We start from the raw sequence: 27,849 nt of genomic DNA on the forward strand, positions 1-27,849 counted from the left end.
TCACCTAACTTAACTGTAGCCCAAGCAGCACAATGCAAATTTGGTACAAGCTTTATATAGCACATAAAACACTGAAGTACATACAAAAAAAAGTGAAATGTATATAAACAGTGGTATGCCAAACTGCAGAGCAGCTACTAACATTCAATTAGTCTCAAAGGTAGACCACAGGGAAGGTTGTGAATGTCTCATTCCACTATGCCTAGTCTTTTATATCAGCTTAATGATAAATGTCCATCTATAATTTGCTTATTTCACACCAGTGTCTGAAAATAAAGGAGTTCTACAGTTCTGTTTGATTTAGGCCTTGACAGATGGATGACTCTAGGCATTCAGACAGAAGTACTAACAGAAAATACCAAACATGAAAATTTTGAATAACAGTGCCCTCTTGAGGGAAATTGAGCTGTATCACCTTATCAAAGCCACCCTCCCTTCACTGCTCTTCAGCTTACACTGAAACTCCCCCCACTCCCTTGCCATCAGTTCAAGACCAGTAGAAGTTCTTGAAAAGCAGCAATAGTCTCATTCCAAGGAATCATTTCTCTCTAGATAAAATACAGCTTTATTTATAGGTATTTTAGCTACAAACAAATAGGCCATTCTGAAGGCACAAAAATCATACTGGAAATACATAAACCTGATACTGGAAACCATAAGTTTTGCTTCTTCATGAATTGCAGCCTTTTATTTTACCCAACAGCTGGTGTTGCAAAACCCAAGAGGAGGAGCCAGAACATAGCCTTTTCATTGTCCTGCAAATTCCTAATCACTGGGATAAGCAAGCACGATCTTTCTAGAGAAAGTATCTTAATATTTATAAGCAGTTACCTGAAGGACAGTTAGTTTATCCCATCAAAATCACATGCTGGCTGGAGTAATTCCTTCTAGTATCTATTTGAAGCTTTTGAGAATCTCTTTCCCAATAGCTGCTGTAACATCCAGGCTGCAGAACACAACCTCCAACCTGTCTTTATGAGAAAGTAGATATGACTGTTCTACTTACACACTACCAACTCAAAGGAGTTTACTTTGAATGTGTACTGCACCATCAAAATAGAAAGATAACCAACAACCCAAAAATTATCAGAGCAGTCAAAGGAGGAATGCTTGACTTGTTGTATCTTGTCAAGCTGGGATACAGACTGGACTGACATGAGAATACAAGTGGAATACAACTGAAAACAGGTCTAAGAACTACTTCCAGAAGTCTGAAGTCCAAGCAGCCCCTTCTTCAGTTCAGCAATTTTTTCTTCTCTTGAGGTTGCATAACTTTCTGCTGTCTTAATGAGAGATTCATGAAACTTCTCCAACCCAGCCTTCAGATTTCGGGATATTTCCTAGAAAGAGGAGATAAAGGGAGGAGCAAAAAACAAAACATCCATCAGCAAAGTTAACATTTCTGCTTCATAAGGATTTAAATGAGAGCAGTCCGGTCGTCTCAAGCGATTTCAAAGGTAACTCATTCCAGGCTTAAGAAGCAGCATTCACAGAACACAAGAAAGTTACAAAACATCAGAAGAATAAGAGCAGCCACAAGTAAAAATCCCAATGTTATAATTCTGTTGTAACACTAGAGGTGACAATACTAAGACTGTCAAAACCAAAACAAAACAGCACTAGCTCAGTATTCACACTACTATATGTTAACTTGTGTCCAGAATCTTTTCCCTCAGGTCTGCAAACCTCATTTCTCCCGTGGGCCACCTACGGCCTGCAAAGATGAGCACAAACCCAGTTACACCACAAGCAGGACATGCTCTCCCTCCCACTATCCACCCAAACCACCACCTGTACAAGCTATTTGTTTTTAGGGCAAATGTTCCTTTTTCTACACAGTCCAAGTTAAAAATCAGTTTTGAGAATAACAAGCAGAACTCCTTCAGGAAAAAAAACACAAACAAAAACACCTCACCTTGGCTTTCATTTCTTCTTTCTCAGCATTCTCCTTCAACTGCTGAATTTTGAATCTTGTATGTTGTTTTTCCTTTTCAATAGCTGTCACTTTATCACAGACAGCACCCCTCTTCTCCTGCAGTTTGTCACAATATCTAAAAGTGGGAGAAAAAGTTAGTACTGAGACATGACCAATCCCAGATTAAACTTAACCCCATCACAAGCCAAGTTTTCATTTTATAAGCATGAAACTAGCAGCTTCTAGAAGCCATGCTATATAGCATTTACTTGCTTGGAAACTTGTCCCATTCTTAAACCATAACTTAGGTACAAGAAGTGAAATTCAAAGTGAAGTTAAAGGAGTATGTTGAAGATCCTCAGCTGCTGCCAATCAAGGCAACTCTGTGACATCTGAACAATGCATTTTCCTGCTTTTGTGTAACATAGTACAGGTGTCAGTGAAGAGCTCAGCCTAAAGGTCAGCCACTGGACCATGTTAACCACTCTGTTTCAGCATAACTGGAAGCTACACATTTTCCTTAGCCTCAGATCTCCTCCCACTACTCCTAGACATCTATGTATGTTATCTGCAACTTCCAGGCCATCATTTCACTGTATATCAAATAAAGACCAAATAGTATTTCCCCAGCTTGCAGATAAATTCAGATTGCTCCAGCTGTGAGCTGCCATATAATCATCAAAGGAAACAGGAGATTTACTCTGATTTCAAGTGTAAAAGCACCTATGAGTTTATAGTAAGCATTTGTATAATAATTACAGTTGGAACTGTAGCAGTTGCCTTCTCTAAAGAATGGCTAAAATCACTCAGAAAGAGCTTTCTTACATCTTCCTATTCGAGGGAAGAGTCAGGACACATTCTCTTATTCACTGGCAAAAAATGCTTTTTCAACTCAATACCTCCCATACCCTCTTTCTTATCAAAGCATCTAATTGCATCACTCAAGGGAAATATCCAACACATTAAAAACATAAATCAGCAACTTCACATAAAGGGCATTACATTATTTTCATTCATTATTTGGAGGAAAAGTAACTTTAATCTCATTTAGCTGGTACAATACACTAAATGAGGAGCAAAGAAAGCCTGGAAATCTCACTGCCGTTCTACACACCACACGAGCCTTTCAGCATGACTAAATTGTAGCTGAATCTCTTAGCTATATGGAAAAAAATCTCTCTTCCATCATAGTTAATCTACCCAGCTAGTAATTTCCCATATTGCCTTTCCTATCCATGTAGCAAAAAAAAAAAAGATATTAAATAAGGTTTCTCTATAAGAGTTCCGCACTTCTAATCTCACAGTGAAGCCATGACCTTACAACACTGCAGTTTGCTGCTGTGCTGTAAACACTGCCTTGCCACTTGCCTTTAGCATATGGTAGGAAGGAAGATGGGCTAAGAGGCGTTGATCAAATGACACTTTTCCTTTTGTTTTAGAAGCATCATGTCAGGATAATACTCCTCCGAGATACGAGCCCCATTTCCCCATGGGTCTCAAACATCTTTGATAACGAGCAAAAGTGGCAAGGGAAATTATGAAAAATTCATGAAAGGCAAATGGGGCTTTGTTGAAGTCTGATAAGTTGGAAAATTATCCCAATGTGACATTCTCTTTAAGAAGATAAAAGAATCAAGAATAAGCATTATAAATTAAATTAGCGCGCCAATGAAAGAATTGCTGTCAAGTCACACTGCAATTATTGATTTGAGACCCTAAGTCCCTGCCTGCAGCGCTACTGGTCTTCACGCAGAGCTATCCCACATCACTCATTTTCTTCTTATTGCTAAGCTAGGTGTTTGTTCCAGACAAGAATTTTGGTAGCACATAAAGACAGTAGTATCAGGCAGCAGTGTCAACTCATCCATACTCAAATACAGTGTGCTTATATTGCTCAACTTCCTCGCGCTTCTTTTCTCTCCTTATTTCAAGTGTAGACAGCTTCTCATGTTTTGCAGTGACCAGTCTCTTTAAGGACATTTCATCTGTCTTTGCCTTTTTCAGTTCTATGTGTGCATTCTCAAGCTGGTCCTCCAGATTTCTGACCTAGAGAACAAAAGTATTGAAATTAATTAAATGAGGGAAAGATAATGGAAACAGCACACCCTGTTAGTTTATTGAGATTAGAACTAGCTTCCTGCTTTTTGAAGATCTGATTGCTAACTAATTCTCCCAGTTAAATCCCAGTTCCCTAGTCTTTATCCGATTCTAAATATACCCAAGTTAACAAGATCCCAGGACTCTGAATCATTTTCAGAAGTTACTATGAATTCTGCTATAGCTCTTAGCCAAGGGTGATTTGAACACGTGCCATACAAATACCCCGAAAGACTGCATACTATTTTCAAAATGCTTCTAAAAATTGCATTCTCCCAAGACTGAGTAGCAAATAGCAAAGTATTGTGTTGCAACAAACCTTGCATCAGGGAAAGGCTGGTTTAGTAACATTAATAAAACTAAAGGCATTTAACATGATTCTTCAAGTATTTATTTTTTGCCCTTAGTTTCTGCAGAAGAAACTGGATCTTTTCTTCCATCATTTCCTACCAACAAGTCCAAGATAGCTCAAACTATTTTAGGTCATGTTTCTATAGTAACTAAGGCTTTGACCATTAGAAGTGGTCAACAGTCCATTAGCTAGTGGCATGCAGCAAAGTAGCAGCTCTGTGTTACTGATGTGTTAAAGAACACAATTTTGAAGTTATCCAAATTCTTTATTTTTGGAGAAGAGGGGAGGTGGGAACTTTCACAATACAGACGATAATACAAACCTCTGCTAAGACACTGGCCAGTCTCTCCACATTTGCTCCTTGTCTTTCCATCTTCTTTTGATATAACTGCACCTCTTGTTGGCATGATGGCAGAACCTCAACTAGGTCTCTATAAACTTCATATTTCTCAATAACTTCTTGCTTTAAAGAGAAAAGACTATTAATAAACCAGCTTTGGAGTTCAGCATTTATTTTGTGTATAATTAATACATATTGACCTTTTTACCCTTTCTCTCTATTAAGTAGTTAGTGAAATAAGACCTTCAGTTTGTTAAAAAAAACACCACACTTAGAAAGCACAAGAAAAGTAACATGCAATTGTTTTACTTTGAACTAACTAGCTTGTTACAAGAGCTTTCAGGAAAGAAAAAACTGTACAGTGAAGAAATTATACACTGGAAGTTATGTAAAGCATTATAAAAACAGATGCTTGGAACTACAGTAATGAAGTTCACACCTTTGAAACAAAAAATACACAGGGAGACAAAGTTACACAAGTTTAACTGATGTATGAGCAATCGTGAACTATAAACATTGAAAGACTGGACATTACTATAAAAAAAAATAAGCTAGGAAGAGAACTCAGTGTTCCACATGCTAGTGGAGACAGCCACCAATTCCAGAAATAAGGAATGATAAGAGAAACACTATGTAGTACGTGTTCTAAATCCAAGGACATTTGTGAACTGCCAAAATATTGTCATCTCTTGAAAAATAACAGCCAGACAGGTAGAGTATAGATTCAAGAGTTCTACATCTAGTTTCACAAAAACAGTTACTCATCCAGGACAAAGCAGAAGTGACTGCAATCCTGATTAAAAAAAAAAAAAATCCACACCCCAAAAAGCCACCAACACAAACAAAAAGCCACCTACAACCAGTCTTCAGTTTTCTCTGAAGCTGTGATTTCCTTTCAGACTAACTACTGTCTGTTGATTTGTGACTGGATGTGTAAGTCGTTCAAGAAACAGCTCCAGATGATGACAGTTCAGTAAAACATGTGCTTTTTATAACAGAACACCTTCTGTGAACCGAGAAAAACCTCACCTTGGATTTCTTGAGTTTTTTAACAGTCTCTTTCATCAGTTCTTTGTAATTTTTCAGTTCCTCTGGACTCTCCACTATTTTTGATTTTAGCTGCTCTTGTTCTTCTTTCAAAGTAGCCATTGTCACTTTAAGCTCATTCTAGTTAACAAGACAAACACACTTTCATTATTAACAATTAAGTGAACAAAGGAATTGTGAGGGATGGTTTGCCTGGATCTTTTGGTTAGACAAGTTCTTTTCTCTGTTCTAAGTCATTCCTCATTAGAAAGTTTGTTTAAAAAATAAATTCTTCTAAATAGCATTAACATTCCCAATCAAATCAGTTAACAGTCCTTTTTTCTCCCTGAGCATGCTTATGGCTGTGGAACACTAAGTCACAAGAACAGCAATTAACTAGTACTCCACAAAATACCTGCTAATTAGTGTGTATTACTTCAGAACCCCTCACTGAGGGCAACCCAGGCAGTCACAAGGTTTCAGAGCCAGATATATCAGCCTAGGAGAACAGTAACAAGCTTCCTGTGCAGCTTCTCAAAAATCTCCTGTTTTGTCCCCACCAGGTAGATCAGCGGCTGCCTCATTAGCCATTCTATGCACCCAAGGTAAGGCCACAGCTTCCCAGAAATCCAGATCGGCTTCCTGAACACAGACAGAGCTTTACATTGCAAAGGTGTGTATTCAAAGTTAACAATAAAACAAGCTACTGCAATAAAGCTGCCATGGGAAGAACAAAAAAATAAATGAAGCCAAATCAGTTAAAAAAACCCTAATAATCACCACCTGAACATCACCTAGCTCCAAGAATAATTTGATCCTAGAAAGAGACAGACAATCTCTTAGTTGACCTGAGATGCAAGCTACAGTTTACACAGAGGTGTACTTACCAGCTTTCGGGTCCTCTCTGCAATATCTGTCTTCTTTTGTGAAATCACTTCTTGCAAAGCTGTCTAAAAAACAAGCAACAAACTTCAAATAAGCATCTCTACAACCACTGCCTCCTTTACCCTTCTATCACAGATCTGTCTACAAGAGAAATCTTAAGTATGATTTCTTTGGAGTGGCATAAGCAGCAGACAAAATTGCATCCTGTAAAATTTAAAAGATGAGTAAGGAGATAATTGTCACAACAGCCACTGGGATCACTAGGGATGCAGCCAGCAATAGATAACTAGGAATAGGGATAAGAGATGGACCGCCGCTATCATACCTGACCCTGGCACTGTTACACACACAACATCCTCCACCAGAAGCACTGCTCTCAAGAATAAAACTAAGTTAATACAAGATCACAAATAACAGGTCAAACACATGGTTAATAATATTAATAATAGAGACAGGATTTAACATAAAAAAACCTACATATTTTCTGTTTGTTTTATTTTCCAAAACAGCTGAAAACATTACCTATGAAATCTTAGAGGCAAGTTGCCATTGCTGATAAGTTACCCCTGCAATCAACCCTAATATTTTTGCCAGGCATTCCCTCAGGTGACCCTTTTCTTAGGCCTCCTTTCCTGCCATGGCTCATACCTCCAATTCAAATTCTTCAAATTCAGGTGGAAAACAAAGAAATTCAACAAGGAAACCATACACAACACACTTCTGAACAGTAACACAAGTATCCCCCAAGTCATTCCAGTAATGCATCTCAAAAAGAGTCTATTACACCTTTGTATTCCCTGATTTCAAGTATGTTTCACGTTCCTTACAGTGAAGTGAAGAGTTGGTGCTATCAATTAGACAAGACATTGTATTGTGATGACCTTTGTTTTATATCAGAAAAATCTCCTTTATCCTTTGTAGAAACAGGAGGGGAACAAAATCAACAGGAATAAGGAAACCTATGATCAGAAGCCACAGTAGCATTTCAGAGAAACACATAACAAGATCATACTTGCTTCCGACGATAGTCTTGCCTTAGTAGTTGCTCCAGCTCTCTAATATCTTCTGTCAGTTGCTTGACCTCTGCTTGATGTTCAACTGGAATGGTGCTAAGCAAAAAATAAAGATATTGGACAGTTTCAGCATTATTATAGTCAGGTCAGAGTACAGTAGATAAAACAATCATTCTCTCTAAAGAGTTTACAACCAGTAATTTCAATAAATAGGGCAAGACAGTCTCAATCAATAGACCTTGTTCTCTTTTGCTTGTACGATTTCATAGTTAAAGTATAATCTAAAGAGCTATTTTGGCAAGAAGTGGTACAAGCAAAACAAAGGACTAAATTTAAAGATAGTGCTAAGCAAAGCACAAAAGAACAATACTTCTACCAATTTTTGTTGTGATTTTCATTTATGATATTTGCATAGTATTACCTGCCATAGAAACAACTTGTACAAGGGTAGACCTATAGGTAGCTAGAGAAGGTCCTGTATAGCACATACCAAGAGCAGCTATCAAAGACAAGAAAATATTTTGGAAGCTAGCCATCTCTGCATCCTATTATCCACAGCAAACCCAAAATTTAATGGTGCAAAGACACAGGACTAAACGGCCTGAAACAGAGAATGGGGCAAACATGCCAAATAACTAAGGAAGCCAACTTTACCCACCTATTAACTTAAAGATAGGCTTCTTATAGCTATAATAGAGATAAAGACATACTACTAAAAACTATAACAGCAAAAGCTTTCATCATAGTCCCCCCAACATACAAAATACAATATCTTCTCAAAGCACCCCCCCACACACAAAGCCACATTTTCATTTTCTGCCAGCAACTCTTCTAGCCTAGTGCCAGTAGCGCTACTTCTATAACTGAGTGCAACTCAACAGCAATACCTCTATATTTTCTGGCTTATTCCCTGGGAAGGCTCATTCCTCAAGGGGGCTAACCAGCAAAGTACTCAGAAAAGGGCCAAAGGAGAAGTCAAGTCAGCTCAAATTAAAAGTTCCTATAGTAGTTATCAAACAATTCTGTCTGATAACACAGCTCAACTACTCAGTTCCTGTTTAGACACCCCATATAGAATCAGAATCATTTAGGTTTGAAGAGACCCTTAAGTTCAAGTCCAACCATTAAGCTAACACTGCCAAGTTCACCACTAAACCATGTCCCTAAGAACTGCATCTACACATCTTTTAAACATCTCCAGGGATGGTGATGCCACCACTGCCCTGGGCAGCCTGTTCCAACACTCAACAACACTTTCTGAGTAGAAATTGTTCTCAATATCAAATCTAAATCTGGCACAACTTGAGGCTATTTCCTCTGATACTATCATTTGTTACTTAGGAGAAGAGCCCGACCCCCTTGGCTCCAACCTCCTTTCAGGCAGTTGCAGAGAGTAATAAGGTCTCCCCTCAGCCTCCCATTCTCCAGGCTGAACCCCCCAGGTCCTTCAGCCGTTCCCCAGCACACTTGTGCTCCAGCCTCTTCTCTGAACTCACTCCAGCACCTCAAGGACTTTCCTGTAGCGAGAAGCTCAAAACTGAACCCAGGATTCAAGATGCAACCTCACCATTGCCCTGGTCCTACTGGCCACACTAGTGCTGATACAACCCAGGATGATGGTGGTGTTCTTGGCCACCTGGGCACACTGCTGGCTCACATTCAGCTTCTGTTGACAAGCCCCCCTAGGTGCTTTTGCACAGGCAGCTTTCCAGCCACTCTTGCCCAAACCTGTAGCATTGCATGGGGCTGTTATGACCCAAGTGCAGCATCCAGCATTTAGTGTTGTTGAATCTCATACAATTGATCTCAGCCTATCCAGATCATGTGCACTGAACAGAAACAACAGCCAAGTCAAGTAGTGCATCTCACAGTGCTTACTCCTCATACTCACTTCAGTTTCTCCAGTTTCATTGCTGCCTCCTGATTTGCAGCCTCCAGTTGTTGGCGTTTCTCCATGGCCAGTTTCTGCAAATTAATATTTGGATTTTTTTTTTTTTTATTTTAAAGGAATATGGTTTCTTTCTGGGCTTCTATTAGAACCCTGCTCATCATTATTTCACATGAAATGCACCATTTCTAACCTACTTATATATTCAGAAGAGAAGCCACCTGCAATTCCCACTTCAGCCCATTGACTTACATTTATCTTTTCTCCAAATGATGTGAGGTGTGAAACCTTTGCTTACCAGACTAAACTATCAAATAAGTTACTGGAAAAAAAATTCAGATAATAGCTCAAGTAATAACTTGGCCATGGTCATACAGAAACCTTGACAATATTGACAAACTCATCCACTCTTCAAAACTGACATGTTTCCTCAAGGGCTTTGACAAGATTTTTGTTAAACCATTTACAATAGCTGTGCAAGCTTATTACATGTAATACAGCTGTACATGTTTTACATAATATTAAACTACTACTTTTGTGTATTACTTGGCAACATTGAAGATTCAAATGCCATGTTTAAGCATATGATTAAAAACCCACAACCTTTATGTTCCCAGTTCCAGGTTAATATTAATTATCCTTAAGTAGGTATCTGGAGTAACATGGCACCCAATCTTACATAGTTCTGCTGTAACTCCAAGTAAGCCTCACGTCGGAATTCTCTGAAATTCACAAAGTTGAGAATGCCGCTCAAAAAGCGAGCTGTCCTCTTTGTTTCTGAAATAGGAATTACAAGCCATCAGTATTCTGGTTTCCACATGCATTACCATTGCTTAGAAAAAGTTGGGCAAAACATAATTCAGAGAAGAGACAGAAATTACAAAACAGAGTCTAAATTATTTCTTCCCCTACTTGTCTCACAAAGATTTCACTGACTACACAAAAACTAGCACTACGCTACAAATCTCCAATGTCTTAGCAGTTCTATGCAATTCCACAAATGAAAACGGCATCTAAGAGAAAGACAATGAACATACAGCCTCCCATTAAAACAGAAGTCAGGGAGAAAGTGTATCGATCTTCAACTACAGGTCTGAAGACAGAGCCTCACTGTAACTATGAGGCTAACTGAAGACAGCAGTTTGAACTGCAGGGACTTTTTGGCTCTATTGCAAACAAACTTTGTGGAAGATTATTACAAAGGCTTTGAACGTCTGAGACAAGGCAGAGCCACAAGAATTCTTCAGAATAGCCTTTACTAAGCTGTTTTTAATTGTACCAGAATCACCAGTCCTAGGTATCAAAAATGGTGAAGGAAAAATTAAATTGCTTCCCACACAGGCACCAGCATAAGAAATACCTACAGCATGCCAGAGTTGTCAGGATAATTTTCATTACCACCTATTCCTATACTATTTCAAGTATGTCACAGTCTGCTCTCCAGACCAGCTGTTCAACAGACTCGTCGCATGCAGAACTCCCCTCAGTTATTTAACTGGATTAGTCTACGTAAGGAATAAGGAGGAGAACTGCTCATTAGAACCAGTTGGTCCAAGGGCCACAATAGTAGCTCTGTATGGCAATATAGCACAAGAATGGCGAGGAGGTTAGTTAAATGGCTCTTCTTGTGACGTGCCTGCAGACACAAGCTGGAAGCCAGGGACAATCCTCCACCAAAGAGAAAAAGCACCTGGATATCAAGAGACACCCACCAGCCCAGGAAACACAAGGATTAAAATGCATGTTCTTACTTGGGTTTAAGATATCATCAATTTGAAAATCAGTAATCTGGCACACTGAAAGTAAGCGCTGCCTGCAAAGAAAACAAAATAAAACCTTATCTGCAGTGACCATTACTCAGTTTTTGTGCTATATCCATTTACTAAAAACCAGAACCTGTCCTCTCATTCCAGAGCATATGTACAGCAAGCACATAACAGTAAGTCTCAGGAGAACAACACGGTAGGACTCTACACACAGATCAGCATTAAAAATGTGTATTCTTACAGCATCTCAAAGAGATTTCTATAGACAAATTACTTGCCTATGTAACAACTTCTCAGCTTAATTAGGGAACACCTACACTTAGCTGTTAGTCTTTTCTCCCCTTATAACTGAAACAAAGCTTGAAGTCAAACTCACCCCATTCCAACAGAAATATCTACACGAATTCAGACAGCAAATTTACACAACAGGTACTTAAAATCCCTCTTCTAGGTGTAATGATGACCCTCTAGACATTGAGAGTATAGATGTCCACTCCATCTTGGTGAGGGTGGATTATTCAGTTAACACATTCATTTTCACAAGGTGGCTGGCTGCTGAGAATTTTACTCTACTTAGCACTGCTGTCCCTTCATATGCAAATTTCACCTTGCTCAGAACCAACAAGCAGTACAACCACAACACCAAAATCCATAAAACCCTGCTACTTCTCGTAAATCAGACCTTTACAAGGAATAGCAATTGAAGAGATGCAGTATCTTTTACTTACATGTGAACATACAAATTACAAACAGGTAGAAAGCCTTCAAATAACTGTGGATACGTTATCTCAGTGTTGACGGGCATCTAAACAGTAAAGAGAATAAAGGCATAAGTAGAGAATACTTAAGAACGCACACATTTATGTCCATAACATAAGATACTCCAAGTAGGTTAAACACACTGAGGATCTTCTCTCCATCCACAGGGAACACGTGCTCGAGGCTGAAGAATTCCATCAAGTTAACCAGCAGACTATTTTAAGTGTCAGGTTTGGCTGGTCAAAATACAAAAAGACAATAATGACTAAAAGCAGCAACATGACAGACTCAGGAATTCAGTCTAAACTCTGTTTAGATTTGTTCAAAACTGGTACCTAAGGACAGACTTCACATTATCCACCTAACAGGAAGCAGCTCTTTCTTTAACCACCCAAAAATTCCCACACAACTGTGTTATGAAGAAGTTGTAAGGAGAAGGTAGTGGTATACTGTCACTTTTTACAATATTTTAAACCTCATAATGCAGTATTCCAGCCAATGTAATTGCCTGTAAAGAACTGAGTTACCTTGTGCACATATGAACTTCCCTTTCAGTTTATCCAAAAACTGCATGAGAAAATACTACTTATTCTCACTTTCAGGAATCAGTTCTTGTCTAACAGACACAGGAGTTAAGTTTCAGTTAACCTCCAGCTGCATTTCTCCTTATTTTCCTCTCAGATAGTAGAGAAGCATAAATGATCAAACCTTAAAAACAACATTTACTTTCCTTCTACATGAGTTTAACATCTACACAGAGACCCTCCTCCAGTCATAGCCAAAGACGTATACAGCATCTCTCACACAAGTTTTTTTGCAAAAGAGGCAGAACTACTGAGCTCCCATACATGCAATTACAACGTGGAAAACGGTAAGCTACTTGCCATTTGCTAGAGAGAAGGCAAGAGGGAGATACTTCAACATTTAATTTGTTAAGTGCAATGTGTTTTCCTTTCATATTTCGTTACACCTGCTGCTACAGACTTACCATGTAGAAATGCTCCAAGCTGATTCCATACACCTTCTGCAGGATTCTCATGTAAATCAGGCGTAAAACATCAGGCTGCAAGAAGAAAGGGCATGAATCAGTATTCCATATGATTCATTGTCCACAGCTCTCAGACTAGGCCATAAAAGTAGTTCTGCCTTTAACACATCAAAACTGATTTCACTGAGGCACCAAGACGAATAAGTCTTTCTTTCCAATAGTTGGCAGTTGAAGCATTACTGTCACATAATACAATCATAAGAGACGGCAATCAGCTCAGACAACTACAGCCCTCACTGTCACAGCCACTTATTGTTTATCATTACACTGCTGCTCACTGAGCAGTTTTCAAACCAAGTGACATCAAAATAAGAAAAAGTCACAGGAACTATAACCCCATAGCAAAGTGTGCCCTTCATCTCATCATTAAAACACAGAGGAAAAACATCTACAAGCTAAACAGTTATTCATTTATAACACTAAAGCACCATCAGTACAAACCAATCTTCTTAAAAGCAATCACTCCATGGTTCCCTAAACACACAGGGTCAGCTCAGTCCTCTAGCAGGGACAAACACAGAGCACAAGGAAACACATCGAAACATCAATTCAACTCTAAAGCCACTGCTCTTTTGCCAAGGACACCGCAAGACTACCTTAGAACTAACGGCAAGACCATCAGAAGAAAGAAAAGGCGAGGAGAGGATGCTTTTTACAGGACTGGTTTAAGGGTATTAGTAAATGTTTACAACGAAGCAAATGTCTACTCAGGTTAGTAAATGTTTACTCAGTTTACAACGAAGCTATTGAGACTATGAGCCTATGCCGAACACAGTGGCTTATACCACGGGACTGAAATAGACAGACCTTGTAATTTCATGTTTGTTCGTCTACGAACCCACCCCCTTCCTGGCGAGGCTTGAACAGGCTGCTCGCAAGCTGAAGAAGGGAGAAGCGCTAGGTTTAGTCCTTGAGCTCTTAAAAGACCGATCTGCCCCACCGGGAAAACTTCTCAGTTTACCGAGAAGGCGCCGGTGTCCGCCACGCACCGCGCAAGCCGGGGGGCGAGCGGCCAAGGAACCAAGCGACGTGCAAGGAAACCTCTGGTGCCACGGCACACAGAGACAAAGCTCTTCCCCCCACAAAAAAAAAGGGTTAAGAGCCGCCCGAGCGCAGCGGGGCTCGCAGCCGCGGCCCCCGCCTTGGCGCACCTTGGGGTTGTCGAACACGTCCTCCCTGACCAGGTTGCGGGCCTCAGAGCCCGCCAGGATGTGGCTGCGCAGGTAGCTGATGATGTCCTCGGGGCTGTAGCGCGGGAAGGTGAACGCCTCCATGCCGGCACCGGGCAACGGCCCGCCGCGCGCTCCCAACCGCCACCACAACCGCGCGCAGCTTGAATATGGCGGGCGCCCCCTCCGGCCCCGCCCCACCTCTCTCGCCGGCCCGCCGGTGGCCTATCGGCGGCCGCGCCGGTGGGAAAAGGGGCGGGGCTTGTTGAGGCTCCGCCCCGCCCCGGCGCGCGGCCGCCCTGGACCGTTAGGGGCGTGTGTCGGGCGGTGATCTTAGCGCCGCGCCTGCTGCAGAACAGCGTTCAGATTTCCTCAACACAAGCGCCACTTTAAAAAGTTCGGTGACGGGTTCACTCTATTATTTACCGCATGGGGGAAATACGCCAAGCAGAATGCTGCTGACCCTCTCTGCAGGTGCCTGTACCCGTTCACAAAGCAAACTGTAGGAAACAATTATTTGTAAATATAATAGGCTCAGGCAGGATCTCTCAGCAAAGCCATTTTTTAATAAGATATTGCAACACCGGGTGTTCTGCCTAAAGGTAGGCACACCAAATAGTGCAAAAAGCCCCTGCTTATATCCCCCCCAAATCCCTCCCCTGTTCCCCATTGGTTGGTACATCAGGATTTACAGACTATCCCGACACCTGCCTCAGTTTACACACAATACCCTTCCCCTTATCAATCTATTTAAAATATGGATTCCTTTGGCTACCCTTCCCCCTAAATTAACTTGTAAATACAGGTATCAGTATGCATAAAGGTATCAGTATATATTCCGGGAAGAGATTGTGTTTTACATTAAGGATTCATAGTCCGATGTCTCTTGGTCCTCCACCCCTGCTGGGGTCAGGCACCAGGTCCTCTGTTATGTAAAAACAACAGTTCTTCATTAAATGTTCCTTACACAAACTTTCAGGCTCTTTCCTCTCTGATAACCATTCGCCACGGAATCTGTATTGTAGAACTGTGGCAGCGAACTTTCAGGCGAGGCCTTATGACCATACGCAGAGCAGGCTTTCAGGAGACAAGATTCTCAGAAAATAAAACATTTACTGGAGTAGGATAGCAGAAGGGCTGGCTCAAGCTGGGTACCTGCGCACAGGTCCGCCCGAGCATAGAAAACTACAAACTTTTATATCTTTACAGACCATTCACATCAAGATCCAGTCCCACAGCAAAATTTCATTTGCTCCCCATTGGACCCTTTTTCTCTGACTCCACACGGGCCTTTGTTTTGTTCAGTTGTAGACATTGGTTTTGGTCCATATCCTTGAAGGTGCCATTTTGTCTAGATAATTCTTTCTTCTTAGTAAAGTGCAAAAATAGGCCCTGCTTTCCAGATGTCTGTGATGTCTCTGTGTTAGCCTTGGATCATTGTTTTCCCAGTCAGTCCTATTTTTCCCAGCAAAATGCAAGCTAGACTTTACCTTCCAGGCGTTTAGTGTAGTCTGCAGTTACTTTTGGTAAATACAAGTAGGACCTTACAGCTTAAAATTGAGGGGGGGGAGGGCGGGGGGGCAGTGCATCCGTTTTGGGGGGAGAGCGAAGGCCAGAGAGTGCAGGGTCCTGCGTGAAAATGCCCCTTCAGACACGAGTGTGGTGTGTTTGCTATAACAATTATTGAAAAAATATCTTCTTTAACCTCTTGGTCCAGGCCCATACCTGTAAAACCTATCAGTTGTCAATGGCTAATAAAGAGGGGCTCTGCACTCCTTCCTCAACACGATCTCTGCCTCTGTGTGCATCTTTGTCTGCGTCCCAGTGCGCGTCGGTCCTCATCACCGCAAAGTCCCTGAACAATATCAGAGTCACAGAATAGTTAGGCTTGGAAGGGACCTCTGGAGATCATCTCGTCCCCCTTGGCTGCCTTGTCCTGTGTCCTGCAAGGAGACAAAGCCTCTCCAGTGCAGCACTGTGCTAGCAATGAGATCAGACTGGGTGATATGGAGATATATGGCTTTGACTACGATTACACATTAGCACAGTATTCTGATTGACTACACTCTAGGATTTTCAACACGGCCAGAGATATCCTCATAGAACAATTCAAGTATGCAGAAGGGCTTTGAAAGTATGACTACATTCTAGGGTTTGCCATACACGGACTCCACTATGATGTACAAAAGAGTCTTCTGATGAAGATCGATGCTTTCCATTTGGTCCAGCTGTGGACAGCATATAGAGGTCTCCAAACAGTGCCTGATGAGGACGTAATTGAACTCTACGGTGGTACGCAGCACATCCCCCTGTACCAGATGAGTGACTTCTAAGGCAAGGGTCCTTCACTTAAGCAGTTTAGGGACATTCTTTCTCTTCCTGAAATGACACTGCTCTCTTCAGTCACTGATCACTTCATAACTCATGGCACTGAGTTTGACCAGCTGCATCTTTACAAGAATATATCTGATGCAATTAGAGATGTACATGTGAAAGGAGCGATGTGCAAATGGATTGAAAAAGATCTGGAACAGTGTATTCTGCATGGGGACGAAATCTATGCTGTGCTAAATCACCTGGTAAGCCACAAGAAGAAACTCTTCCTCTTCTGCTCAACCAGTACGAGTGACCACCTCTTGCATTTTTACACCATTTGTGACAAAGTTTGCACCGTTCACACCTGCCCTGTGCATTTTGGGTGCTCAAACCCCATGCACACCTTCACTGCGCCTCCACTCAGCCGAGAGCAACACCACGTGAGGCCAAGGCACCATGCCCAAAGCCGAGCGGCTTTTGCAAGCCATTGACATCACCCAGGTGTCACCTGGCACCCAGTGCGACATGGAGATGCTGCAGCCACCGTTCCGCACTTGCCGATGTACAAACTGGGCTCAGTTTCCAGCTGGGCGCGCTGCCAAGGAGTCAGGTGAGACTCAGACACAAAGTGCTTCTTGACAGCCTAGCAGCCGGACACCTCCTCAGCATGGCCGTGACAGTAATGCAGCTTCCATAGGCTGCTGGCAGCCGGGAAGGTGTTAGACGATGTCTCCTTCAGGTAGACCACAGCCTCTGAGCCTCATGTTTCTTCTGGGGATGGGGATGGCGTCGGAGAGGAACAACTGCCCGAACAGGTGTAGCTGTCAGTACCTGGAGGTGAACTGCACAGGACAACAGCTGCAGGAGTTCCCTGCAGCCATCCCGCTGGACACCAGGCAGCTGATTCTGGCAGCAAACAACGTCTCGTACCTGCCGGCTGTGGAACTGAGCTTCTTGTCTGATTTGGTCTATCTGGACTGCAGGAAGAACCTCTTGGGGGATGACCTGGATTTTGCTTTCATCGGTGTGACCAAGCTGGTCTATCTGGACCTCAGCTTCAACAACCTCACGCAAGTCACCTTCAGCACCTTCTCACACCTCCTCAGCCTAGTGGTGCTGAAGATCTCAGACAATCTCAACCTTGTGGCCATCGAGAAGGATGCTTTCGCCAACAACACCTGGCTGAGGCACCTGGATGTGAGCCGGACGGGCTTAACATTCCTGGACACCAGCACTGTCCGGGATCTGCCCAACCTGAGGTTTCTGGGGCTCAGTGACAACCTGTGGCACTGCAACTGTTCCTTTTTGGACTTCATCACCTGGATGACAGAGAGCAACGTTCATTTCCCAGGTGAGGGCTGTGCAAAGGGACCTCTCCCCTCCCTACTCCTGCAGATCTGTGTAGAACGGAGAGGGCCTTCTGTTCTCTTTCCCAAAACTGTGCTGATGCATGTTGACTGTGGGGCCCGTCTTCTGCTGTTGCAAAAACACAGATCCGAGCAGCTGGGTTCCACCCACCCTCACACTTGCTCACCTCCTCAGGACAGTCAGGGAAGCATAGCCTGCAGTGAGGACATTGCTGCAGCTCTGAAACACCTTGCTCCAGCCTCAGGAGGTGTCCCTGTGCCCACAGCCCCCCATGGCTGCAGCACCAAGAACAAGGAGCCCAACGTGGCTCTGGGGAGATCTGCACTGGGAAAGCTGCTCCTGCTCTGAATTTCCTGCTTTGTCTCCATCTGCTCTGATCGTTTGGTGCTGCTGCAGCACCAGCATGTCTGTAACGATCAGTTAAACCCCTTCTCTCTGTGCAAATGCTCTCCCACCTCCATTCTGACCTGCTTGGGGCAGCCTCTCCAGCCATGAGCACTCTGCCATTTTGCCAGTGTCCCCATCACCTCGAACACCTCCCGCTGGCCTCTTCCCGCACAACCTGCTGGCAGGCAGACCTCATCCCTGCAAACTCTACAGCAGTCCTGCTCAGTGCTGAAAACAAACCTGGGTTGAAAGCCTGGCAGCTCCTCTTCTGCTGTCATCTCTCACTGACAGGGGCTCCAGGAGAGTTTAGCTGCTGACTTCTGCGGGGCTGTGATCACACCCTGCTCTCCACCGAACCATTTCCATACATCAAGATTGTACACAGTGAGCTTTTTCTTAAGAGCAGAGCAGCTGTTGTGCTAGGACACATAAAAATTACAAATCCTGCAACTTCCAGCCATTATGGTGCTCCTCAGCCCTCAGAGCAGGTACATTTGACTGATTTTCTGCCAGACTGTGACCTAATGCTCAGAAATTGGCAAAAGACCTTTGCTGTTCCTATGGGAGCTCTGGTTTGGGTCCCAGCTGATATTTCATGGTCAAAGTAAAACAGTATTAGCTGTGCTCAGAAAAGCAGCCGTATCCTTACAGCTGGGAGGCTCCATATGTTCCCACTCTCCTGCCAGCACCCCAGAGCAAATTTGCTCTAAGTTTTCCAATACAAGAAATGCAATGCAGGTGAGCGCTGAGTCCCACAGGCTGCAGCAGCATACGGGATCTCCAGGACTTCTTTCCTTACAGCACATTGGATCCCCAAATCAGCTGTTTCTCATGATATTGAGAGATTCTAGAACTGGGCCATGGACACTGAGTGTTCATGAGGCAGGGTAATCACCAGCTCCCTTTCCCAGAAAAGCACTGGTCCCAAGGGCAAAGGTTTATTTTGCAGCTGCAGTACATGAACGTGATTTTCCAAACTGAAAAGGAACACAGCACAGCACATACTAATCAAGGAAGTTTGGTGTCCATCAAAGAAGAAAGGGGCACAAAAGAGCCCAGAGGAGAAAAGGGAAGGGCAAATGGATGCTGGTGTTAGGACAGAACCGAATTAAGGGCATCTCTGTGTCTTATTAGATGTAGTAGCTCCCTAGAGAGAGTAAAGATTTTTATTTTCCTCATAGATGTTACAAGCAGTACTGTTCTTAGCAGTAACATTGGATTCAGCACACTGAACCCTGGAACAAGTGAATAAATCTCACTGCGGGCAATTTGAGAGGGCAGGAGTAGGAAAGGAAGGGGCAGCAAAGTCCAGGGGTACGAGTGTGGCTCCCTGCACCATGCTCTGGAAAACAGGAAAGCCAAAGAAACCAGGGAGGCTGTGGAGCTGCTCTGCTTCCCTGCTGTGTTGGGCTTTGCTGTGTCCTGGAGAGATGCCCACAGGAGAGGGTTATACTTGGGATGATGAGATATCGCCATGAACAACCACTGCAGCTATATCACTCAGTAATATATCATATAATGTAATGTAATGTAATGTAATGTAATGTAATGTAATGTAATGTAATGTAATAAAAATCCCCTGTATCTTGGTCCTCTCCCCTGCTGCCTTTCCATGAGGTCCATCCATCCAGTGCATGAAGTTGTGACCAGCCTGTGTCTGGCACTGTAACTGTGCCTGGTCCAAGGAGTTCAAAACCTGCAGGAAAAGGAGAGAACTGTGCTGCTACAGACACCAAAAGGAGATGGTGCTTTTTATCGCGCTCAGCCTTTGCTACCTTCAGAGGGAAAAGCCAGCATCTGTTTCGTCGTGGCATATATTACAATACAACAGGCTATAGTCATTATTTCAGTAGAACTGAATCATTGACGAGTTTCCTTTTCCTCTCTCGCAGAGCAGGTGAAGCTGCGCCTAACCGCAAAGCACTGCCATTGCCAAACTTGACTCCCTGGCAAGGGTTTGCCTGTCTGATTTTACCTAAGCCTAAAGGAGAGGGGTGTGAAGTCTGCAGACATTTTTCAGGAGTCTAGCAAACTCCTCCATCATTTTTATAGCAGGACTCCTGCTAATTAATGCTTAATAAAGAGAGTCTAGCTTCTGTTTATCCCTCTGCAGATGCCGACAACATCACCTGCTACACTCCAGCAGGGCTGCGAGCCCTGAAAATACCTGCAGTGGAGGCACAGCTCGACTTCAGCTGCCTGACTCAGCTGTACAAGCAAGACTACATTTTTCTGTGCCTCATTGGCTTCTGCATATTCTTTGCTGGCACTGTGGCAGCCTGGCTGGCCGGCATCTGTGCGGTCATCTATGAAGTCCACACTTTGAAGGGGGAAGAGGAGAAGGAAGAGGAGGAGGAGGAGGAGGAGGAAGACACAGTCACTTAGGATCAGCCCTACAAATCCTTCTGGACTCCCATCATGGGAACTGAAAGCAAGCCCTTCCTGCCTGATTTCCCACATGATGTCCTGCTCTAGATGCTATTTTTTTTTGAAGTGAAATAAAACTGCAATAGAAGAAAGAGTCTCTGTGCTCCAGTTTCACTCACTGTGCTACTTCCACTTGTCTTCTTCCACTGGGACTCAGGACACTGGCAAAATATTCATTTAGGGAGGGCTGGCATAAGAGGTGTGCACAGTGCCAGGTATTTATGCTCCTGCTTTATGAGACCACGGAAAATCAGGGCCGTAGGGTCAGGCTCAAAGAGGTATGACCCAGGTCATGGGAAAAGCCCCAGCACTCTGCTGTAGCCGAGGGGTTCACCCAGCCCTTTCTGGCCAGAAAGCCCAGCAGAGCTTCTTGGGTACAGCCCACATAGTTCACTGGAGCCCCAGGGTGTGCCAGGTGCACCTGGTCCCCCACCTTAACAGCACCAGAACTTTCTGCAACGCAGGGAATCCAAGAGGTTTCTGCTGTCAACAGGCAGGTACGTGAGCAAAGAGATTAAACCCAAGACTCCTAGGGGCCTGGGGTCCCTCTGGGTCTTGCTTTTTTCCCCATTACACTGGTGGCAGCAAAAGACACCATCTGTTCCCCTACAACTTCCTGTAACCCTGCCGGTTTGTGAACATTGACAGAACTGGAAAGTCCAGCTCCAGTTCTGCATCACATATCCCTAAAACTGGGGGGTTTAAAATGTGAAAAATGTTGCTTACACACACTCCACCTATTCTTGGAAATGGTATGTGCTTTGGTGCCACAGTCCTGGGGTTGCATATACAGACCAGAATAAAGGGAGATGTGAATAAGATCCTTCATCTCACTAACACTGGTAATTGCCAAGAGAAGTATCTGCTTACATGACCAAGTACAGCAACTCCACGTGTGAAACAGTGGCTTGTGCATCCAATACTAGCAGGACCTGCTGCAACAAATGGGAGAAGTGGCAGAAGATTTCCGCAAGCATGGTACAAATTACCATGCTGTCCTAGAGCCGTTAAACTATAGGCTGTGAATCAAAGCTGAAATCTTTGTATAATTGCTATGACAAAAATGGTTAAGAGCAGACACGGCGGTGCGCTTTGCTAAGGATATATATGTGCTGGGACACATATGGAGAGCTACCGGGTAGGACACACACCTCCTGTGCAACGCCCCGGGCGTCCTGGAACACATCATTTTGGCAAACCCCGCTGCAGATCTAGAAGGATCCGTGCCAAACCCGTCTGCCAGAACACCGCCCGTCCCCCGGCCGCCGGGCCCCGCCTGCGGGCGGTGCCGCGGGCAGAGCCGGCCCCGCTCCCGCTCCACTCCGCTCCGTGCTGGGCTGCGCCGCGCCGGACGGTGAGTGCGGGCCGGGGACCCCCGCTGGACCCCCCGGGGCCGGGGAGGGGGCACGGGCGGAGCGGATGCATGCTTGTGCTGATTAGCCTGATGATAATGAAAATATAACGAGCGCGGTCACCCTCCTCCTTGACTTCCCGTTTATCCCTCTGAGTGCGAGAAAGTGCCTGTAGGACGAGTTTAGGCCGGGTCCGGCCGCACGGGGAGTTCTGCCTCTGTGGCTGAGCCTGCCCGCTCGCCTGGTGACAGAGGGGACAAAAGACTCCCTTGGCTTGAAACCCTGAGCTTGTATCTGGTAGCTCAAGATTCCAGCCACGGTGCTAGAGAAGTTCTATTCCCTAAAAATTCCCTGCACAAGGAGACTTAATCGGCTTTGCTGATTCATAATAACTGTAGCATTAGGGCAGACTTGGTAAGAACCCTTACTCTGGAGCAAAAGCACCCCCGTGCAGCTCTTTTCTCCCAGTCTGTGCTGTGTCATGCTCCACAATCTCTTAGGTGTGTAACTCCTGCTTGAAACATTGCTGCGTGGAAGGTACAAATCCAGCCCGGTGCAGAGCGGCGGTGCTTGTCAGCAAAGTCCTTGCAGCTGCAGACAAGGTTGCAGAAAAGCACAGGCCACCAGAATCCGGGAGCAGCTGCACAGCATGCGGTCCGAGAGAGACCGAGAGTCCATGGGCTCCAGATTGATAGAGCAAAGGCTCACGGTAGAGTTTTACACCAGTAGCGTAAGAGTAGGAGCTTTGTAATACACCTGGCCTAGTGCTTTGCGGGAATGAATTGTGCTCTTTGCTGCTGAGATAAAACCCCAGGTTATAACTTGTTATCGTGAAGATAAAATGCCGCGTCCTTGCTGACAGGTGGGGTTCTTCACCCACCTTATAATTTGAAGAGGGAAATGTGACCATCAGCCTGCTCTGTGCACCAGGAATGTGTTGTATTTTCAGTGTTTCATCTGTCAGGCACTAACCTCTGTTACACGTGGGTGTAGCCACCATTTCTACTTGAGATTTCCAATGGTCTTACTTAAAATTGTTCACCAGACTTCACATAGACAAAGCCAGGTGATATTTTCACCATACTCCATCAATAATAATCCCTTTGCAAATGAGAAATAAAAGCCTGTGGTCCCTGAAGGCCCCTTGCGAGAGGTGCTGCTGCAATAGGAAGGCTGTTGGCACCGGTTCTGTGATGTGGCCTGTTTTCCCCTGCACTGACAGATTGTGTTGGTGGGATGGTGCAGGACACACCAAAACCTTGCTACATTGTGGAGGCACCAGATGGAGGGAGGCATCAGCTGGGGTGTGGTTTGTGGAGGGAATGGCTCAGTGGTGGTGAGAGGTCTCTGGGATGTGTCACCCAACGCCATCTTGGGTGTTGCAGACAGCAGACCTCTGAGGTTTGGGATTGTGCGAGAGGACTGGTGTCAAATCGCAAGGGCCCTTGTCCTCACTTGCAGGTTGCGGGGCAGCATGGCAGAGCCTGCTGGATGCACCTTCTGCTCCGTGCTTTCGTCTCAGGCCTGTGCAAGGAAGCCAGAACTGTTGAATACAAACCACACAGGCCCCGATGTCCCCTGGCCAGCAGACATGCTGGTGCAGGCATTGGCAGGTGCCAGCAGCCGCATGTTGCTGCGGCTGCTCGCTGACTTGTGACTCTGAGAGGGTTCCTTGAAGCTGCAGCATTGCTCATCTTGCCAGTGCCTTTTTGCTGAAAAAGTTTGGTTATTATTGCAGTTGTGGTGGTTTTTATTGCTATTTTATGTAAGGATGACATCAGTGGTTCAAACTAACTGTCACATAGCCCAGCTTCTTTCAGCTTTGGGTATTTCTGAGCCAGTTCTAGCTTGTCTGTATTTTAATTCCCAGTTTACCTCTCATTCCCAGAGCTTGCCCAGTTTCCCCTTGAGTATATGAAAACTGCCCGCACTCAGAGCACCTCAGCAGGGAGTTCCACAGGTCTGTTTCCTCCTGCACGGAAAAAAACAAACTAACAACCAATCTCTTTTGGTTTGTTTTGAATCTATTTCCTGACTTCATTGATGGTTCTGAGTTCTGGTGTTGGAAGTGGCTGTAAACACTCAGTTTCTGTCCACCTCTCCCATGCTTGGAGGGCTTGGGTCCGTGCCCAGCAACTCTTCCACGCACATCTGCATGGAGCGAGCTGCCACCTCTCCAGTCGCACCCCGGAATAGTAACGGGCTCTCTGTTTCTGACAGCACCGAGATGGCTGTTCTCTCCAAGGAGTATGGCTACGTCATCCTGACGGGGGCTGCCAGCTTCGTCCTGGTCACACACCTCGCGGTCAACGTGGCCAAGGCCCGCAAGAAGTACAATGTGGATGTAAGTGCTCAGGCTGAGGGAGCGGGAGGATCAGAGCAGTTCTGTAGGGGATGTTGCAGATGAGCTAGGTAACACCTTGCTTATTTTTGGGTGAACTGCTGACAGTTCCTGCCCTGCACACGTACACAGAAGGGAGGGAGCTGGTGTTCTGGCTCTCCAGATTGGAGCAGACGGCACAACAGAGCTCAGGGTTTGGCAGATTGGGCAGTTGGCACCGAGCTGAGATGGCTGAAAGCTTTGAGCTCAGAAACTGTGATGAGCAAGAAACCACACAGCCGTTTTTCCTGCAGAGAAGGCCGATGCAGCACTGGGGACAAAGGGCAGTGGAACATAAGCAACAGGAAGGTTTCTCAAGCTCAGAGGGAGCACGTGAGCCCTATCACAAGCCATCTTTCAAAGTGACCTTCCCTCGCATCTCTTGAGGAGCCCATGAGCTGGGCAGGGCTGTGGGCTGCATGAGGGTGGCCAGTCCTGCCTGTGAGTCAGAGCAAAGGCTCCTGTGCCACCCCGAATGCAAACACTCCTTTGCTCCTTTCCCACTCAGGGAAGTGTCAAAAAGGGGTGTGCTGCAGGCCCCGGGTGCCTCTTGGGGTCATGCCACTCCTACCACATGAAGTCAGGATGCACAGAGATTTCGGGCTGGGAGAAGCTCAGCTCTGCAGCGGTGAGGAGTACAGCACCCTCCCAGCCTGTTCTGGGTGATGTCCACCACCAGCTCCCCAGAGGACACATCCTCAGTAATGCTGCTTTGCTCTCGCAGCCAGAGAGATGCGATTTAAACAGGGAGGTCACAGAGCACCTGGGTATCTTCTTTTCGAAGCAGGGCCACCGCCATGGTAGTCAGGTTGCTCAGGGAGTTCAGGAACTGGCTTGGGGCAAGCAGCAATTTCAACAAAGCAGGTGTGGGTCACAGGGCAGGAGATGGGCTCTGACTTGCTGATGCGAGTCAGCCTTGCAAGCACTGCTGCAGCTTGGGGTTCTGTGCGGAGAGGTGCTGCAGGGCACGCTCCTCGCTGCTGGAAAACGCCAGGCTCCCCAGCTCAAACCACACTTGTTCACGTTCTGCTGCTGATTTATTTTTTTGGCAGTATCCAACCATGTACAGCACAGACCCTGAAAACGGGCGTATATTCAACTGCATCCAGCGTGCACACCAGAACACGTGAGTAATGCCTGTGAATGCAGACCTTGAAAACTTGCTGCTGCCACATACTTGGGTTCAGGCTCAACGCTTGAGGAAAACACATGGCCACGTAACGCTTACAGTGAGGCCATGTGCTGGCTCCTTACCATACCTTAAACCATGAGACAGGGCTGTGAAGAAGCCTCTTCTTCCTTCCCCATTGCCCGGCTCTTTGCCTCCATGGGTGGATCTTAAGACACTGGAAGCCTTGTTTCCAGAATAGTCTGTCTGGGGGCTGCTGATCTATCGTGCTGCCCAGATCTCCCTGGGGAGAGGCATTAAGTCCACCCAGCTCGAACATCACATCAGAGTGGTGTTGGGAACAACTCCTCCTGGGTTAGTTAGCATTAGTACGTAGCATTTAGCAGTGGCTTAAAGCACAAAACAAAACAGGTGACCGTGGAGAGGGCACACAGTGTGATGTCCCTAAGAGTGTGTGTGTGTGCTCAGATTCCCTCCTTCCTCCATCTCTGACCACAGCACCAAGCACAGAGACCCATAACAGTCAGACCCCAGCAGGGGATACTTGCAGCTTCTGCTGTTTCCTCTTTGTAAGTAACTCCAGCTCAAATACAACCTCTTTGCTTTTATTTTCAGATTGGAAGTTTACCCCACCTTCCTGTTCTTCTTAGGCACCAGTGGACTCTTCCACCCGGTAAGTGATGCTACGTTGCAGGTCTGTGAGACTCAACTTTGCTCTTGCTCCTTGACTTAGGGAGGGCAGGGGGCAGCAGGCCAAGCTAGCCCACCTAGAAGCCAAGTTGGCTAGCAGCAGACTGCTTCACAGCTGTGTCCCTTCTGAAAATGTAGTTTTGGAAGGTCTTGTACAGGGGACCCACAAGTATTTAATAAACTCATTACTCCTGCTTCAGCTTTAGACCCCTTTCCTTCTCCTAAGGATGCCTTGTTGGATAAACTGAAGCATTTGCAGCCTCCACACCATGAGTGGGAAGGGTCCCACCAACCCTGCCTGGTTCTTCCAAGCCCTGCAGGGTCCTGCTAGACAGGAACGAGTTCCCCTGCTTCTAAGCACACTTTCATGAGGAGTTTATCAGCTAAGAATAGACAGGGAACATAGTGATCTTCCCACTCACTTCCACCACGAAAGGAGGTGTGCAAAGGATCAAAAAAAGCCTGGAGTAATTTTAACTGAAAGATGTAGGCAACTTCACAAGGACACAGGTGTGTGGGAGAGGCCAAAATCAGTAGCTCGCTCTTTGCCACCAACAGAAAAATCAGGTCCTTACTGAATATTCCTTTTCAGAGGGAAGGAAGCAGCATAAGCAAATGTGGCAAACTGGAGCAACATTGCAGTAAACTCTAAATTAAGAGGCAAGGTGGAAGTTTGTAACATCTCCAAGAAGAAAACCTGTACAGCAGCTGGAGGCAGTGCAGAGGGGCCTGGGGCAACAGCTGCCTCCAGGATCCTTGCACTTGCTTTAGTTCACTAATTGGACAGTGTCTGAATGAGATTCAGCACCTGCTTGCTGTATGACTTAATCCCTTGCTTGGCAAGAGCTGTGCTACAAAACAGCAAAGCTCTGCAGCACATGGCATCCTGAAAATGGCTCCTCCTGTACAAAACTCAGCCCAGGATGCTGCAGGAGTCACCAGCTCCCCAGTGTCCTCGCACAGGCAGGACCCATGCCGTAGTTGGTGGTTGTTTCTCTGAAGCAGGGCTGCTCTAACAGCTATGCGCACAAAGCAGCAAGTCACCAAAACCTTTAATGCTTCTCCTTTCTCTCTAGCGGATTGCCACAGGGCTGGGCATCACCTGGATCCTTGGGAGAATCCTCTATGCCCATGGCTACTATACAGGAGGTAGGTCTGTACCCTGCAGCACTCATAGTAGCACAAACTGAGGGCAGGTATTAGGGATTTGTCCCTAGTTCGTGCTTCCTGTAATTTTCAGGATGCAATAGTCCTTCAGCAATGGGCTGCTGACCTGACAAAACATGTTTTTTTTCCAGATCCAAAAAACCGAAGGAGAGGGGCCATGGGTTCCGCTGCACTGATTGGGCTGGTGGGCACAGGCGTCTATTCGGCTTGTCAGCACCTTGGCTGGATCTGCCATCAGAATGGCTGCTGGGGAAACTAAAGCAGTTTGTGTTTGTTTTCTTCTAGAACATTTCATTTCCTTGTTCTGTTTTCTCCACATTCAATAAAATGAAGTTGTTGATTCTGTATTTGCATTCTAAAGTTAGAGGGTTTTCT

General features: G+C 45.1%; 3 protein-coding genes across 3 annotated transcripts; 2 read left to right on the forward strand and 1 right to left on the reverse strand.

The window, feature by feature from the left end:
- Positions 1-1,190: 1,190 nt before the first annotated feature.
- On the reverse strand, positions 1,191-14,363 carry NUF2 (NUF2 component of NDC80 kinetochore complex; the record flags this gene model as incomplete). Its single annotated transcript, XM_080348801.1, has 13 exons — positions 1,191-1,340; positions 1,916-2,051; positions 3,786-3,961; positions 4,687-4,827; positions 5,734-5,871; positions 6,618-6,680; positions 7,628-7,724; positions 9,520-9,593; positions 10,196-10,293; positions 11,268-11,329; positions 12,011-12,087; positions 13,030-13,104; positions 14,241-14,363. 13 exons carry the CDS (start codon positions 14,361-14,363, stop codon positions 1,191-1,193), a joined length of 1,410 nt encoding a protein of 469 aa, XP_080204927.1.
- A 2,937-nt stretch (positions 14,364-17,300) lies between these two features.
- LRRC52 (leucine rich repeat containing 52) lies at positions 17,301-20,714 on the forward strand (the record flags this gene model as incomplete). The annotated part of the gene is made up of 2 exons (XM_080349094.1): positions 17,301-17,925; positions 20,443-20,714. The coding sequence occupies 2 exons, from the start codon at positions 17,301-17,303 to the stop codon at positions 20,712-20,714; spliced, it is 897 nt and encodes a 298-aa protein (XP_080205220.1).
- A 1,351-nt stretch (positions 20,715-22,065) lies between these two features.
- MGST3 (microsomal glutathione S-transferase 3) lies at positions 22,066-27,815 on the forward strand. The gene is made up of 6 exons (XM_080348957.1): positions 22,066-22,110; positions 24,329-24,452; positions 25,541-25,614; positions 26,233-26,290; positions 27,384-27,456; positions 27,606-27,815. The coding sequence occupies exons 2-6, from the start codon at positions 24,336-24,338 to the stop codon at positions 27,731-27,733; spliced, it is 450 nt and encodes a 149-aa protein (XP_080205083.1). The 5' UTR covers positions 22,066-22,110; positions 24,329-24,335; the 3' UTR covers positions 27,734-27,815.
- The last annotated feature ends 34 nt before the right edge of the window (positions 27,816-27,849 follow it).

The sequence above is a fragment of the Nesoenas mayeri genome (genome assembly GCF_963082525.1).
Source record: "Nesoenas mayeri genome assembly, chromosome: 8".
NCBI classification, from domain to species: Eukaryota; Metazoa; Chordata; class Aves; order Columbiformes; family Columbidae; genus Nesoenas; species Nesoenas mayeri.